Genomic DNA, 15,659 nt, shown 5'->3' on the forward strand with positions numbered 1-15,659 from the left:
AAAGAAAGTGTCAGTCTGCTGGCAGGTCATTTCACACCTTTCCACCTTTTTATATCAGGTCTAATCTCCTAGTTTTGAAAAAATAATGGAAGACAATGGACACTGACAGATGTATCTCTCTGATGGAAACCACTAATAAACTCTGGGTTTTATTTAGTAAACTTTAATAATGTTGATCAGATGCTACTTAAAACTCAGGACACACACTTGTGATCTGTTCTAGCAAAATATTAATGAGCAGATGAGCACCATAGTGTCTGCTATCCTTACACTTATATAGCGCCTTTCTAGACACCCAAGGACGCTTTACAATCCACACACACACTGGCGAGAAGCGGCAGCCAAACACGCACAGCGTACTCTCGACCAGGAACGACCGTCCACCTGGAGGACTGCATCGGGCACTAGGGTTTAACCCAGGACACAGCGCCAATCCATATCTGAGCACACACACACTCACACAAACAGACATTAATTCACATACACACTCATTCATTAACTCATTTATTAGAGAAGCCAATTCACCTACCCTCCATGTGTTTGGACTGTGGGAGGAAACCGGAGGTGACCCCGGAGGAAACCAACGCAGGCACAGGGAGAACATGGAAACACCACCCAGGAGTTGCTGCTGCTGTATTCTTCTCATCTGCTCATCAATATTTTGCTACCGTTTTTCAAATTATTCGACTTAAATGACCTTAAAGCAGCCTATAGCCCAAAACACCAGGGGTTTACTGTGTTTATTTCATATTTAAATCAATGTTGGATGACAATAATCTCACAAAAAATATATGTATTTTATGTTGATGATATACTTTTAGTTTATATTTAAATATTCACATGGTTTGTGTGCGTGCATATGTCTGTGTGTGTTTGTGTTATGTTTACAATATTCATATATGTCTGTTTATACACAATGACCAGGCTGCTGTGCAAAGCCCTGTAGAGTGTCTATTAATTCTGACTGTGTTGTTTGTCTTAAAATCATTTTGAAACTTGGAACAACATTTTAATTTCAGTTGAAATTAAATCAAATTGAGTTAAAATGATTAAATAATAATAACGATTAATCTCTCTCTCTGTCTCTCTCGCTCTCTATCTCCCTCTTTATCTCTCTGTCTCTCTGTGTGTCTCTCTCTCTGTCTCTTTATCTCTCTCTCTGTCTCTCTCTCTATCTCTGACTCTCTCTCTCTCTCTCTTTCTCTATATCTCTCTCTCTGTGTGTGTGTGTCTCTCTCTCTCTATCTCTGTATCTCTCTACCCCTCTCTCTGTCCCTCTCTACCTCTCTGTATCTCTCTCTCTCAGAACACAGATGATCTGTTAGTAGCATCAGCAGAGTGTCCTAGTGATGATGAGGATCTAGAGGAGTGTGAGCCTGGTGGTGAGTTTATCTTATTGAGTCAGTGTATTTTAATTTAGCAAACACACACAAACACACAAACACACACACACACACACGCTTGAACCAGGAATCTGCAGCTGTGTTTGGTCAGTACTGTCCCTCTCTTTATTGCGCATGTGTGTTCTACACTGTAATAGGGTCGTGCAAAAGGAACTCAATATGTTTTGGCCAATCATCTTTCACCACTAGCACAGGCCACGCCCCTGGCCTCTCTATGACCCCAGCAGGCAGACTGGCTAATGTAAAAAAACAATATTGATTTATGGTCAATCAACCGTGGAGGCAGTTTAAACTTTAATCATCATATGGACAGTCAACATAACATTTATCATTTAAACTCATTGCTTATTAGAACACACTCATCTCTATTCTCACAGCCTCTGAAGAGACAGCTCTCTCAGCGGGGCCCACACTACAGCCGGGGCGGGTGAAGGCGTCAGCAGAACAATGCTGAACTACTAACTGTACATGACGTAACCGATTATGAAAAATGAATAAAAACTGTACAGTGTGTTTAGTTTAACAGACATTTGAGGCACTCGATGATCTGAAATGAAAACAAAATACAGTGATTGAGCTTAATGCGGTAACTGTACTTAAGCCTAAAGTATGTGTTAATTATCACCTGAAATTAAACTGACAGTGAACCAGGTTTTAACAGTTTTGAGAGTGTGATCCTTTGGCGGTTTTGGGCAGGTGTTAAAGCAGCTGTTGGATCCTGCAGCAATGTTCTAATAGCGGGAACATACCAGAATATTATACTAAAAATAAGCTGTGGTTAAGCTGAACAAAACCCAACGTTCAATATTGTCATTTATTAAATGTTTACATTTCATCGCACTAATGATGAGCAAATTTACTACAGGTTGGTGATAGGTGATGGCTAAAATCCTACAGAGTGGTCTAGAGATTTTCTGTGTAAATGTTGTGTTTGTTGTCACGGTCACACAGCTTCAGGGTCCTAGAGGTTGTGGGTTCATTTCCCGCTCCGGGTGACTGTCTGTGAGGAGTGTGGTGTGTTCTCCCTGTGTCTGCGTGGGTTTCCTCCGGGTGACTGTCTGTGAGGAGTGTGGTGTGTTCTCCCTGTGTCTGCATGGGTTTCCTCCGGGTGACTGTCTGTGAGGAGTGTGGTGTGTTCTCCCTGTGTCTGTGTGGGTTTCCTCCGGGTGACTGTCTGTGAGGAGTGTGGTGTGTTCTTCATGTGTCTGCGTGGGTTTCCTCCGGGTGCTCCGGTTTCCTCCAACAGTCCAAAAACACACGTTGATAGGTGGATTGGCGACTCAAAAGTGTCCGTAGGTGTGAGTGTGGGAGTAAATGTGTGTGTGTGAGTGTGTGTTGCCCTGTGAAGGACTGGCGCCCCCTCCAGGGTGTATTCCCGCCTTGCGCCCAATGATTCCAGGTAGGCTCTGGACCCACCGCGACCCTGAATTGGATAAGGGTTACAGATAATGAATGAATGACTGAATGAATGTTGTGTTTGTCTCAAACCCACCGTAAATTCTGAAATCATTTACTGTTCATTTTAATCAGCAAATGATGAAGCTCCTACTGATTGTGTAGCATGCAGGAGAAACATTTCTCGCACCTTCATGGCCACACTAATAACACAGGAGCCTTTCAGAAACCGCAGCAGCGGAGACAGAGTGGCTCCAACTTCAGATCTAAAGCCATCTAAATTCAGCTGCGTCTCAGCCCACTCACCGGCACCGTCCGAAACCCACTAGAGGACAGGGAAAGTTGCTTTGGTTGGCATTTCTGCCCAGTTCATTATTTTTAGGTGTCAACTACTTTCTACTTTTTTTTTCTTCCTGTCTTCAGTTTTCTTTTTTTGGATCACGCTGATCGTAATCACCCCAGCAGTGCGTAAACGTGTGTTTTCCTCCAGTGCTGTACTGAGCTGAGACGGATCAATGATTGGAATGAAGAAGGAGAAAAGTCATGGAGATGGAGCAGGCCAGGGTTATATCCGTTCATATGGCTCCAGTCACAAGAAGAGTTTGGAAAAACACAACGTGCACTAACACTGAGGTTTCGTTTATCAGCAGTAAAACAAAAGCCTAGTGGGATTTTATGGGAATGATTTCTGAGTCGTAGCACTGTGAGGAAAGTGGAGTGATTCTGAGGAAAGCACAGATTCTGAACTTTCAATCAGTTCCACATTAGTGTTTGTACTTGGAGATGTTTTATTATGATTTGAGTTTGAAAGAGAAACTCGAGGCCGCTTTTACAAAATGTAAATCAAACAAATTTTACTCACAGGGAAAATACCGAGGGCTGAACTGGGGACAGTTTAATGAAAAGCCGTGTGCTCCTCTCACAGAAGCTGAGACTGTCGTACTGTCGTTCACACACCACTTTAAAATGACTTCTAAATCAAAACCTTCAGCATAACTGGCAGGATAAGTGTGAATCAACAAGCAGCAAACTAACAAAAGCAGCATCTGTTCCCCTGGAAAGCTACCACTGTGAATGCAGGTAATTAAATGAAAGTGAAGTAAAGGGTTAACTACTGACGCCACAATACTGGAGCACGGATATTATAATGAACTAAAGCACCATGTTCAGTGGAGAACACGCTCACACACACACACACACACACACACACACCCTCTCTGTCGGTCAGCACGGGAATACAACGGCGCTGATTACGTTGTGTTTGTTTGTTTGATCTCTGCATTTATTTGTTTAATTTCCTTTTTCATATTCTCCCAGCTGCAGAGACAAGCTCCTGATGCGTGAGGCGAAGACAGTAGTGTATTGAGTTTGTGTCTAAGAGGAGATCCAAGGGCATGCAGGACCTTAGAAAGCTACAAATATACAAACAGCTCTGAGTCACCCACACAGTCGCTGAACCACAAAGAGAGAGGGAGAGGGAGAGGGAGGGGGCGAGAGACACCAGCTTTGAGCAGTGCCTATCATTGACATGTGTGTCACGTTCTGTTGCGCCTGGGGAAAGAGAGATGGGATGAAAACAGAGGGGAGAAGAGAGGGATGAGGAGAGTAAAGTTTGCATTGTGTCATTCTTCTGGGGTCCCACTGAAACGTCTCATGAATTTTCTCTCGGCCCAACCCCATCTCGGTGGGATAATTAATCTCTGCCCTCGTTAGACGCCCCTAATTACATCATCTAACCAAGCCTAGCTGAGGGTTCTCTCCTTTCTAATGAGCTGACACTACAATACAGGGAAACACACACACACAGGGGCTTCCTTCACACTTCATGCATCAGAGTCAGACACATCCCACACACTCATATGCACACACACACACACACACACTCAAATTGTTTCGTATGCTCCCCAAAGCAGCTTAGTAATGCTGATTTGACTGCTGGCACGCACACATGAAGCTTATGCATATTTCAGCAGCATTTGTTTGCATACTTCACAGCTGCTGAGAGAGTAAAATGTCCACACACTGATAGGGCTGCCCTTCCATCACTTCTATTCTAGCAGTGGATTTTCAGATAGAACTCAAAGGACGACTAGACTCTCTACATTCACACCACTAACAATTGGTTTTATTTTCTTGCCACTTGTCACTCATCACTTAAGGTGTTTTCTTGTTGCCAAAGCCATGGCAGCACCCCATGCTTTACTGGCTACAGCCGCTACAGAGCGCATACAGAGTCAAATCGCATGTCACAGTACCTTCCTGCCCGATTTAAACCACAAATCAGTCCTGATCTCACCGAAAATAAAAAATCCCTCGTCTATAAATTCCATCCGTGTGTAGGGCATCACTGTCGGAGAGGACATCTGCGTTTGTTATTGGTGACTGCTGCCGTCTATTTATGACGAAAACACCACCGTCGTTCTATCTGGGTGCACAAAACTATCGGAGCCCAGACCGAGCACAGCGCGTACCGCCGGCTGGTGCAAGATGATGTGGCTTGATGATGCCAGACTCCATCGGTATTTTAAACGAGACACAGCGCAGTTTGACACGCTGCTCTCAAGGTGGGACCGAAATAGCAACGCTTGATACAAACACGCATCGAAATATCTGTAAAGACACATCATACAGGACAGGGAAGTTAGAGACTGCGACAATGAGCTTCTCTTCTACAAATGGATGGAACAGATTTCTAGGAAAGCAAAGGCACCGCTGACAGTGTGAACACACCGTTTCCATTTCAGTCGTGAGGACAGCGTTGCTTTACTGTGTTTTCACGACTTTTTTGTACATTTCTTTGTCTTTTTTAGAGACAGGAAACAATGTATGTAGGTGCCATCTGTTGTTACATGATCTACTTTCCTTTCCTTTATGTTCTGCTGTGATGAAAAGTAATTCTGTAACACTGGTTCATATTATCGCCAGTTAGTAACGCTCGATATCAGACAGGTGCCATCTCCTTGCAGCATTTTCTTAAATGAATGTAAAAACTAAAGGCAGGACTGAAGACCAGAGGGCGAGGCGTTAGTTCAGTATCAGCAGGACTGCCCAATATGGCACCCATACACACTACACTGGGAAGCACCTGATGCTGTATGTTTTTGTCAGAGACTTTTTTCTAGAATGTGTGCAGCAGCACAGAGCTCCACTGAGCTGAGTAGAAACTGCCAGAATAACAAGCAGTAGTACATCATTAGTTTGAGGCGATGAATGACAGTCTAATTTCACCCTGCTGTAATTCCTGAAACAGTATGTTTACAATTCTGAAAATAAGGGTTGGGCCAGTTATTTTTGTGAAGTATTCCTTCTCTAGTCGAGAGGGATAATTGCTAATTGATGCACTTGGCTGTTCTTGCTTGACATTGACGTTTCTAAGTTTAAAATTGTAAATTAGAATCGACTACTCTGTGTATGACACAGCCAAATGAAAGAATAGAACTTGATTCTTCCACTCATTTCTTTAACAATGTAACCTGATGTGCTTTAAGGAACGGTATGTTGTTTACAGGGTGGAGCCCTCAGCCTCTGCTTTGTGCTGCTGCACACTCTTCAACAAATTAGCTCATAACTAGATGTTAAAATATAAAAAATGAATATGTCACAGAGTCACGCAGTCACACAGCTCCAGGGGACCTGGAGGTTATGGGGACCTGAGGAGTGTGGCGTGTTCTCTCTGTGTCTGCGTGGGTTTCCTTCGGGTGACTGTCTGTGAGGAGTGTGGTGTGTTCTCCCTGTGTCTGAGTGGGTTTCCTCCGTGTGACTGTCTGTGAGGAGTGTGGTGTGTTCTCCCTGTGTCTGCGTGGGTTTCCTCCGGGCGATTGTCTGTGAGGAGTGTGGTGTGTTCTTCCTGTGTCTGAGTGGGTTTCCTCCGTGTGACTGTCTGTTAGGAGTGTGGTGTGTTCTCCCTGTGTCTGCGTGGGTTTCCTCCGGGTGACTGACTGTGAGGAGTGTGGTGTGTTCTCTCTGTGTCTGCGTGGGTTTCCTTCAGGTGACTGTCTGTGAGGAGTGTGGTGTGTTCTCCCTGTTTCTGAGTGGGTTTCCTCCGTGTGACTGTCTGTGAGGAGTGTGGTGTGTTCTCCCTGTGTCTGAGTGGGTTTCCTCCGTGTGACTGTCTGTTAGGAGTGTGGTGTGTTCTCCCTGTGTCTGCGTGGGTTTCCTCCGGGTGACTGTCTGTGAGGAGTGTGGTGTGTTCTCCCTGTGTCTGAGTGGGTTTCCTCCGTGTGACTGTCTGTGAGGAGTGTGGTGTGTTCTCCCTGTGTCTGAGTGGGTTTCCTCCGTGTGACTGTCTGTGAGGAGTGTGGTGTGTTCTCTCTGTGTCTGCGTGGGTTTCCTCCGGGTGATTGTCTGTGAGGAGTGTGGTGTGTTCTCCCTGTGTCTGCGTGGGTTTCCTCTGGGTGCTCCGGTTTCCTCCCATTTCCTTCATTATATAATAAACCACCAAGCACCACGCCGCTGACGCCAGCCTCGTTACATCACCAGTCTATGACGAAGAGTTCATGAGATACTTTTCTGAGGAAGGAAAGTTGTTAAAGCTGATAATGAGCCTTGATTGTAAATGTGCAGTCTTATTTTTAAAGCACTGAATATAGAAGCAGCCGCTTCTTTTGATGTCACTTGTTCGTTTTCACTTCTTTTGTTCTTCATGATCACATTAAATATTCATAAAAACTTAAATACTACCCTAGGCATTGTTAAAGTGCCCCACTCCAACACACACACACAGACACAGTTTGAACCATCAGGGGAAACATTGTTGATCTGTTGTTTCCCATTTTCTCCCACTTATTTGTTTGCTGTTTTTAATTACTGCAGATTTCAATTCACCTTCCAGCTCAGGAAAAAATAATAAATGCATAAGCCCTGTGTTTAACACCACCGAAGACACAGATTATCTGTTTAATAATGTATCCCGAAAAAAATGTAATTACAGAACAATAACTAAGACAATGTAAATCAGGCTGACCACAGCCAGGCAGCTGAGGATGTAAATATGCTTCTGGCTGCAGATAATTACCGCTGTCCTTTAAACCAGAACCGAGGCAGCAGCAGCTCGTCTCCGAGCGCCGCGGCGGTTAACTCTCAGCGGTGGCCATGTTCGGTGCCGAACGTCAGCGGTGCACAGCGGTATGCAAAAGATCCTGAACAGACAGTGGGGTGGGCTAAAGGGGAAATGGGAGAATATGAATTGACACATGAAAGGCTGAGAGGAAGTCAGATTCATAAAAGGAAAACAAAGTAAATAACACAAGAAGAAAGAAATGGTAGCAGATGAAATAGAAAACAACACGAAACGAGAACAACAACAACAACAACAGGGCATGGACTAAGGGGAAGAAAGACAAGCAGCTTTTGTCTGGCACCTCCATATGGATGCCTCTGCGTGTGTGTGTGTGTGCAGGGAGGATGCTTCAGGCCAGTGAGAGTTATAAGCCTGCTATCAGTCAAAATAGACAGACAATGATAGAAATATAGCCTGGTCCTGCCTTTGATTAACACCATCTGTGTCTGTCACAATATCGACCTTAACCTCCAGTTCTGTGGCAACATTTCAGCAAACATCCAAATGCCCCCCATGAAAATTAAATACAGTGTTAGCTGCTGCCAGTTTAGCCCTGAAGTTTGAAAAGGAAATCAGAACACTTCGCCACATTTATACGTAATTAACCAATGAGATAAAATGACAGTGGATAATTGCGGTGGGGGCTCATCTCATCTCCTGGACTCTGTAACTTGTGTTAAATCCTTTAGGAAATAAATGATAAATGTCCATAAGGCTCTTACGATATAAATCAAGCAGTTACTACATGCATTGTCATCATACAATGACTGATAAGTCACTGAGAAGGCACGTGTTATTCAGTATTTGAGTATTCAAGCTCAGCTGGGGGCGGCGCAGTGGCGCAGCAGGTCACAGACAGATACTGTCTGTGAGGAGTGTGGTGTGTTCTCCCTGTGTCTGCGTGGGTTTCCTCCAGGTGACTGTCTGTGAGGAGTGTGGTGTGTTCTCCCTGTGTCTGCGTGGGTTTCCTCCAGGTGACTGTCTGTGAGGAGTGTGGTGTGTTCTTCCCGTGTCTGCGTGGGTTTCCTCCGGGGGACTGTCTGTGAGGAGTGTGGTGTGTTCTCTCTGTGTCTGCGTGGGTTTCCTCCGGGTGACTGTCTGTGAGGAGTGTGGTGTGTTATCCCCGTGTCTGCGTGGGTTTCCTCCGGGTGACTGTCTGTGAGGAGTGTGGTGTGTTATCCCCGTGTCTGCGTGGGTTTCCTCCGGGTGCTCTGGTTTCCTCCCACAGTCCAAAAACACACGTTGGTAGGCGACTCAAAAGTGTCCGTAGGTGTGAGTGTGTGAGTGAATGTGTGTGTCTGTATTGCCATGTGAAGGACTGGCGCCCCCTCCAGGGTGTATTCCCGCCTTGCGCCCAATGATTCCAGGTAGGCTCTGGACTCACCTGAATTGAATAAGCGGTTACAGATAATGAATGAATGAATGAAGCTCAGCTGGGAAACCATGACAGGCCTCATAAAGTATCCCATGCATTAAAGAGCCATTTATCAGTCATTACCGTTGAGCACTGCTTTCTTTTCCAGTCTCCGTAGTTCCTTTGTGTGAGCGCTGGAATTCAAAATAGAGACCAATTCACAGAGGAAATTCCTTAAAGACTGTTTACAAATAAAACCACTTAATTTAAAGCTAAAGATGGCGGTTCATTGCAAGGGATCAAATATTTATCTTGTTGTTTTTTGCATGAATCCACTCCATCATTAACAGACGAGGGGGTGAAAGCAGTGTGACAGAGAAGAAAAGTGAGAGTGCTGTAAGTAAATGGGCACGGAAGAAGGATTATGCTGTTGTATTATCATTGTATCCATTGATATTTAAGATTTTTCCATATTTCATATGTTCTGAGACTTGCATGCCTCTTCCTATTCTGTGCTCCCATTGTCAAACCGAAGCCCTGAAAGTCTTAAGTGGTTAAGCTGAGAAGGAGCCTGCAGAAGCTAATCTCACAGTGAAGCTATAGAGGGGGCACCGCTGCACTTTGACTTGACATAGTTATTATTAAAGCTTTTTAATACATTTTGTGAGCCTAGCCATAGCTCCGCTTAAGCCTCTTCGTGTCTTACATGCTGTCAGCGCAGAATCATACGCTGTTCCAGGGCCTATGTGTTAAACTGCGTATATTATGTTGTGCCAATAGCAGCCTTCAGGGGGCTCATGTACTTTGTGAAAAAAATGGATTTGCAAGCAGTACACATCAAAATGAAATATTTCATAGCCTCGTGTAGCGTACGCAGGCTGTTCGGAGCGTTATATGACATTGTTTTTCTGAATTTAGCATCATTTCAGACCAAGTGAGTTTTATTTTATTGGATCGTAACCAGTGCATCGAGGGGCATTACTGACCAAACACAAGCTGTACATCTTTTGAGTAGAAAAAGAACTTTTAACAGCAGTAAATAACTCAAAGGAGGTCAGCTACACCCAGCCTCTATGGGTATCGTTTTAAACACACCTACTGATTCACTGACATGGTATTGTTGGCTGTTTTATGGTGTGGGCAGTCTGTGTGTACTGTATCCCAAGGGTGACAGCATAGTTACTCAGTTATATTGCATTTTAGTATTAAAATATGCCTTCCCCAGCCGGCTTGGCTCGGTGTACTGGAGTATATCTCAGAGGTAGTCTGAGCGCAGCCACTGCTATTCTTCTCCCTTAAGAATATGAGATTATTATCACCGCCTCCGATGGTTATCGCCAAGATGCAGGGTTTCCTTTCTACTCTTTTATTTTTCTCTTTTTTCTTATCGATGTATTGCCTTCTCCATAAGGTTACAGTGCTGTAATCAAGAGTTCCTGTCTTCCATGTAATTGGAGATGCTGCAGTGCTTTAATACAGCCCAGAAATTGCTTTGTGGCTCTAAGTATGTGTAATAGAACTGTGAGCACCAACGGTATAAACAGTTACGTTTCTAATTTAATAACCGCTAATGCTATAGCTGATGAATGATTTCTTTTCATTTTAGCCACAAAGGGGATTTTCTTCACAGTAATTGGACCCCTTGAGCATGCCATTTGAGACAGTCTTCAAAAGGACGGTCCTTAAACACTGGACACTGGCGTTTAACCATCCGTCTAATCCTGAATGATCTGCATCTGATCTACTCCGTGATAAAACAGTGGCTAGTGCTCTCTTTAAAACACAGCACAACCTTCAGCCTTAGGACACAAACACACAACAGCACAGCCCACACTTCACAGCCAAGGCAGTTTACTTATTTATATTGTATGGTGGGTGCTGGGGGGGGGGGGGTGCTATAGAAAATAACTAACTTTTCCTTTTTTCAGTTCATCTTACCCTTCTTTATATCTGATATTTGTGTTTATAAGCCTTTCTCCTTTGTGGGTTTGCTGTATTTTGAACGTAATAACCCTTTTTCATGTACGACAAAGCCCTGTTTAGCTTAAGAGGGACTGTTTGGGGAGTTTTAAACTGGACCATGTTGATTGCTGGGTTATGACGGGGAATGTCAGACATTTCCTTATACTTTACCCTTTGTGGAATATGTCATTTGAAATAGCAGTAATTCTCCTCATCTAAACGTTGTCCATGAATGTTTAAAACTGAAAAGAAATTTGCTTTCACACTGACTGATTTACATTTAATGAACATAGCTTGTGTATGCAATGTCTGAGTGAATAGCTGATCAGTTTTACAATAATAGGACATATGTATAAATGTATCAAAGGACTACTGGAAGGTGAGGTTTGTTATTCATAAGCTGAAGTAGCAGGGGGGAATAAGGAAAAGGGATAATTATCTTTAATGATATGATCTTTATTTTGGGGGGAGGGTGTAGTGGGAGTATGAATTAGAAATCTTCTTCAGTATCCTAAGGTGAACCTGAGTGGTTTGCATATAGATTATAATAATTAGTAAGACCTCTCCAGTCACCGTAATGCCTACAGGGAAGAGGGATTATACTTATCTTCATAAGCTCAGAGTAGAAACATTGAATGGATGATTAAAGAGACTCTACCTTCTTTTTAAAATTGGGGTGAACATTGTTGATCACTATCCGAGAACAATCTTACACAGCTTTCTTTTTGTAATTTTTTTTTTTCATGCAAAAATCATGCGGCCAATTTGTTGATGTAAGTGACCTGTACTACGTGGTTTGCTATCTTATTTAACCCATCCAATCAGACTCAGGACAGAGAGAGAGAGAGAGTAGAGTCAGTCAGGATATAAGGCGTATGTATTTAGCTGTAGAACTGTTTTTGTGCTCTTAACGTAGTCTAGTGAAACAGTAACATTTGCAGCTTAGTCTAGACAAGATAAGTTAGTGTAATACATAATGCTGGAGTTTTTATTCATTTGTAATGATGTACTTTGTATGTAGAGCTAGTTAGGACAAGAGTTAGCGTAGACGTCTTAGATGACAGATGTAGCGTAGAGAGATTAACATTTTAAATAGATCACAAGTCACTAACTAAACTTGAACTAACCTCATTCTAAGTCTTAGTGCTGTTCTAATGATGGTTATACCTGTGTTGCTGTTGTTTTCTTTTCACTGTTGTTGCCTTTCTTTTTGGTCCGGAGAACAGCTTGCTCAGGGTTTTACTAATGCGCTGTCCCCCCCCTCCTGCCCTGTCTGTTTCTTATCCTAGGAGGTGAATTAGTGTTGCCTATTATAACCGTGGATTCCCTAGATCCCCCTTCAGTCGCAACACGCTACCCCGTTATCCCTCCACCCCCCACCTACCACCCTTTCCTCACACCGCCCGAGACCACCAAAGAGTCTCTGTCACTGCCCAATGGCCGGGCTCCGTGCCCACTGGACCAGGAGGACTGTGACGAGGCCATGGAGGTCTCAGGCTCGGGAGAGATGACCGAGTCGGACGACGAGGACTATTACAAAATTCCGCCCCTCGGCACCGACCGGACCGTGCTTCCGCCTCCCCCAGCGGCTGAAAACACACGAGGGGATCGCCATTTCTCCCGGCACCCCGATTCCCACCGCCCCCCGCTCCCCTCCGCCCCCACGGCCCACCCAGAACAGCTCGTACCGCGACTCAAAACCGGCATGAACAGCGGCGCCAATATCCCAGCAGGCAAAATGAACACCCGCGATCAGGTGCTCCTGCCCCCAGTCCAACCTTCTGGGGATCCTGATCTCGGCGGGAGGCACAGGCACATCCCTGGAATAACTTACCCCCCAAATTTCCCTCATATCCCCACCACAGATCCGTCGTCCCCGGACCGAGGGCCTCCCGGAGCCGTGGAGGTAATCCGCGAGTCCAGCAGCACCACAGGGATGGTGGTGGGAATTGTGGCAGCGGCCGCCCTCTGCATCCTCATCCTCCTCTACGCCATGTACAAGTATCGCAACAGAGATGAAGGATCCTACCAGGTGGACCAGAGTCGCAACTACATCAGTAATTCAGCGACGCAGAGCAACGGGGCACTGGTCAAGGAGAAGCAGTCCGGCACAGCCAAAACGGGCACAAAGAGCAAGAAGAACAAAGACAAGGAATACTACGTCTGAGCTGAGGCCTGCCAGGGATGAAGGCAGAGGAAAAAAGAGAGAGAGAGGAAGAGGGAGAAGGAAGGAGTGGAGGAGGGATGAATGGTATCAGCAGAGAGAAGGCAAAAGATCAGGTATTTGTTGGCACTTTGCAATCACATTTTGAGCAGAACACGTCCTCTTCTTATTCCCCCTGCCAGACCGTTTCTGAAAAGAAGTCAAGAGGAACAAAGATAAAACGAGTGGGATTTGGGTTGATTCTCTTTATTTCCTGATTTTTGATAGCTGGTCCTTATTACAGATTCTGTCTTTGCTCTACTTTTGTACTGTCGGGTAGACGAGAAGTGGATTTCTTTCCATTGTAACAGTTAGAAATTCTAGGTAGCTCTTTGTAAATGCTGTGTTAGTCTTGGGTCTTCAGGATCATCACCTAACCTGATGTGAATAACTGTATGTGCCAAGCCCAGGGGAATCCTTTGTGCAGAAGACAGCCGTACCTCGAGTGCGTTGAGCATTTACCACCGTTCGTCTGTTTCAAAACTTTACAACAGGAGAATGTTTAGTTGGAGTAGGCCATATCTGACAGATAGGTGGAGACCAAACAGTTCTGCAATCGTGCCACTCCAAAAATACTGCCAAACGAACTCTGTGTCAAATCTGCCTCCCTCTCTGCTCCAAGTATTCGTCTCTTACTTCTCTCTCCTTTCCCTTCCTCGGTCTTTCTCTCTCCGTTCGGCTCATACTCTTATTTCCTCTCCTCGTCTTTGGTGCTCAGGAGCTGATGCGACGTAACTTCTGCTGTGTTTCAAGCATGTAGTATTCATAAATGAAAAAGAGACAAAAACTGATTCTGTGGAGTTAAAAAAAATTATATCAAAAAAGTTGCAAACTGAATAACTAGCAAAGTGTGAGAACTATCCGACATCCACGGTTGCTCCGTTTAGCCACCGAAACTCTCTGAGGCCCGGCTGTCCTTCGTTCCAGCAGATATCCGTCATGTGTTTTTTGGGGGTTCCACGTCGAGCCCTTTTGAGGATCCTGATTCCTGCTCTCAGTTCCATATACGAAGAACCGGAAAAAAAAAAAATTAACATCTCACAGCAGCAAAATGACTTTGTTCTATATAAATATATATGTATAGACATTTGAGAAACTCAAGGACCTCACAGAAAAGGGAATGGATGGTGATCATTAGGTAATGTCCGTCCACCGCTCTGAGGTGATAACAGACTGTTTGGTCGTCAGCGTGAGTCCGTTTCCCTCACCCTGTGCATTTCATGAACAAACCACATCGTAACATGTCCATGAAAAAAGAAACGCTACAGGAATAATGGAACAGCACAACCTGCAGACCAGAGCGCTTGACTTTTTATTTGATTTTCTTTTCTATTTTTGTCATAAACAAAAAGGGAAAGACGTTTACAGGAAATCGTGTACCTCGTTGCTCGAGCAGTGGGGAACATTAACGTTCATGAACACTCGCAGGAAATCATGCTCCCCGTTCTCACTGGTACAGGACGCGAAGTGGGACTGAATCCGTACGAACTTTTAACGACCGTTAAGAAAATAAGAAAGAAAGAAACGCGAAAGTCGAAGACGATGACCCGTTCCACCGAGGATGTACAACTTGAACTCTAGTATTCAAATTTTCTCAGCTCTATTAAAAGAACTCAAATATGAAAAGAATTTTAAAAAAATGTTTAAAAAAAAGTTTGTGAAATGTCTAAATATTTGAGCCTCATTCCATTGCTAAGATAAACAATGTGTTTCCCTTATTAAACCCCATTTGGAGAGAAAAAAAAAAGAGAAAGAAACCAATAATCCGTGATCCTGGGAAGCAAACTGATATATTCCTATTTGTTCAACAGAGCAAAATGTAATCTGGTTTACAAAGCAAATATTACCTTACCACATGTCTGTCTGTTTTTGGTCAGTTCTGGAGACAGCAGTCTTCTGCGTCATCATGTCTTTCTCTAGTTTTTAATCATTTCCTGTGCATCATCCAACATGACAGACTGTAATCCTTCAGGGTCCTCGCATCCTTTTTTTTTTCTAGTTTTTTTTCTAACACCCTGTCGCTCTGAAATCTCTCTCGTTTGTTTTCAGAGCCACGGTCTGTGCGCGTGTGTGTGTGTGCGTGTGCGCGAGCGTGTGCGTGTCTCACCTTTTTCATGTTTTCTGCTGACGTTTGTCTTGTTTTTGAGTTCTCCTCTATCGCCGAGCCCTTCCTCCCAGCACCCTCCTGTTCTTTCTAAATGTTCTTGTAAAGTGTTCCAGTGAGATGAACCTAAATATGTGTATATTAACAGAAGGGAATACAATTGGTTATATACTTCTTAC

General features: G+C 44.2%; 1 protein-coding gene across 1 annotated transcript in view; it reads left to right on the plus strand.

Moving 5' to 3' along the window:
• Positions 1 to 15,262, plus strand: part of LOC136673605 (neurexin-2-beta-like) — a 139,071-nt gene extending 123,809 nt beyond the window's left edge. The window contains exons 6-7 of the mRNA XM_066649190.1: positions 1,307 to 1,382; positions 12,463 to 15,262. Of these exons, the coding sequence (XP_066505287.1) occupies positions 1,307 to 1,382; positions 12,463 to 13,340 (954 nt within the window). The 3' untranslated portion in view covers positions 13,341 to 15,262. The remainder of the gene's footprint in view (positions 1 to 1,306; positions 1,383 to 12,462) is intronic.
• Positions 15,263 to 15,659: the final 397 nt, after the last annotated feature.

Source organism: Hoplias malabaricus, chromosome 2 (assembly GCF_029633855.1).
Source record: "Hoplias malabaricus isolate fHopMal1 chromosome 2, fHopMal1.hap1, whole genome shotgun sequence".
Classification (NCBI taxonomy): Eukaryota; Metazoa; Chordata; class Actinopteri; order Characiformes; family Erythrinidae; genus Hoplias; species Hoplias malabaricus.